This window comes from Rhincodon typus, chromosome 12 (genome assembly GCF_021869965.1).
Source record: "Rhincodon typus isolate 14 chromosome 12, sRhiTyp1.1, whole genome shotgun sequence".
NCBI classification, from domain to species: domain Eukaryota; kingdom Metazoa; phylum Chordata; class Chondrichthyes; order Orectolobiformes; family Rhincodontidae; genus Rhincodon; species Rhincodon typus.
Window position 1 is genome coordinate 10,964,633 of NC_063343.1, and position 2,030 is coordinate 10,966,662.

The window sequence follows — 2,030 nt, forward strand, 5'->3', positions numbered from 1 at the left end:
TGCGGGGAGTCCTGCTCAAAATCTGGCCAATTGCTGTCAAAACTAACTTCGAAATCACAACAGGAGAATATTTCAATGAAAGCCCGCTCCCTCCCTGCGACCCAGCTTCCATCACATCTCGGGGCAAGGCGTCTCGCTTTGATGCTCCCAGGGGATGGGATCTTCCTGTGCGGCGGCGGCGGTGTTCTGCCGGTCGTGCCAGAATTGCTCCATGTCGGTGAGGACCAAGTTGACCGCCTTGCTGGCCGGGCTGTCCTGGTCGGGCTCGGGCACTTGGACAGACTTCTCCTGCCGGGGCTGGACGGGGTCGCTCCGGGCGACCGACCCTCCGGTCTCTCGAGTCCTGGATGGGGTAGGCGCCGGGATCCGGGGCCTCCGGGAGATCAACTTCTTCCAGAGTCCCGGAAACTCTTCCCTGAACTCGTCGGAGAGGGCGGCGAAGAGGAGCGGGTCGAGAAAGGACAGGGCGAGCACCAGCAGCTGGGCGAGCAGGGCGAGGGCGACGGGCGGAGTGGCCTGGCCGCGCTGGGGGCTGTGCCGCAGCCAGAGCCAGACCACCCACTCGGGGGCACAGAGGGCGGCGAAAGCCAAGCTCAGGCTGGAGGAGAGCACCACCAGGCGCCTGCCCCGCAGCTGGTTCCGCAGCTTGTGCCCGGGGCTGACTGTGGCGGTGCCGCCGTGCCGCCGGCACCTCCTGAGGGCCTGGCAATGGAAGCTGAGGCTGCACAGCACCGGCGCGCCGTACACCAGCAGCGGGTACAGCTTGGAGTAGACGGCGGGGAAGGCGCCGCCCGGCGCTTGGGCAACGCAGAGCCGCCTGCCGGACGCCTGGAGGCGGACACTGGCGAAAATCCAGTGGGGCAGGGGCAGGCTGAAGGCGAGAACCCAGAGGCCGAGCAACAAAGTGGCGACCCTCCAGCGCTGCAGCGGGGCTCCGGGGCCCGCCTTGGGGCTCCGGCTGACATACACGAGGCCGGCTTTGGCCAACGCCGCCCCGGTGAAAGCTTTGGCGGCCAGGCAGCCGTGCAGGAACCAGTCCGAGGTGCGGCACACGAAGCGGCCGAGGACCCAGGAGGAGCGCGACCAGGCGGCCGCCCGCAGCGGAGCACACAGCAGCAGCACGAGCAGGTCGGCGGTTCCCAGGCTCGCCAGGAGCCCGTGGATCAGCGACGAGCGGCCCCTGCGAGCGTAGCCCAGCAGCACGGCCAGCAACAACCCGTTCCCCGCCAGCCCCAGCGCGCAGATCCCCGCCACCGTCACCGGGATGGCCACTCTCAGCTCCCGGGACTCGACGTCCTGAGAGCCGCCCGCCGGTAGAAGCCCGTCCCCGCTGCCGTTCGCCAGTTGTAGTGTCACTCGCTCCATCCTCCTGACTTGCTCCTCGCTCCTCCGCCGGGACTCTGCAACTCTTGCGGGCGCTTTCCAACCGGAGATGGTGGAACCGGGAACCAGAATCTCCTGGCTGAACGCCAGGCACACTATCACTGGCCCCTCTAGAGCTGCGGATTGGGAGCTGGTGAAAGATTGACAAGCGACCACAGCCCCCCAACTCCTTCTACACACCGAGGTGCATCTCTTATAAATACACTGCGCTTCAGGGGTCCAATTAGCATGCACTTGAAGACCTACCTCCTTCATCAATCATGCATATCTTTTCAGATTAGCGTATTTACAAACACACAAAAGTATCTGCCACTCTTTAATGTGGTGAGACATTTGAGGCACCTTATCGTTTCACAGAACTAATGTCGTGCAGAAGAATTTCATTCGGCCCATTGTGTCCCCACTGATTCTATTACCTGGCGCTAACCTCCTGCCTTTTCCCCATATTCCTGCGCACCATTTCTATCCAAATAATCATCCTCTTGAATGTCTCAACTGAACCTGCCCCGACTATCATTCCAGACCCTAACTACTCCCTGTGTGAAAATTGTTTTCTCACACCCCCCGTTGCATTTTTTTCACACCACTTTAAATCTATGGTCTCTCATTTATGTTTCTTTTACAAGCTTTACCTATCTACTTTGTCC

The 2,030-nt window shown here is 61.6% G+C and overlaps 1 protein-coding gene across 1 annotated transcript; it reads right to left on the reverse strand.

The window, feature by feature from the left end:
- gpr151 (G protein-coupled receptor 151) lies at positions 1-1,638 on the reverse strand. The gene has a single exon (XM_020527940.2). It carries the CDS (start codon positions 1,636-1,638, stop codon positions 112-114), a length of 1,527 nt encoding a protein of 508 aa, XP_020383529.1. The 3' UTR covers positions 1-111.
- Between the last annotated feature and the right edge of the window lie 392 nt (positions 1,639-2,030).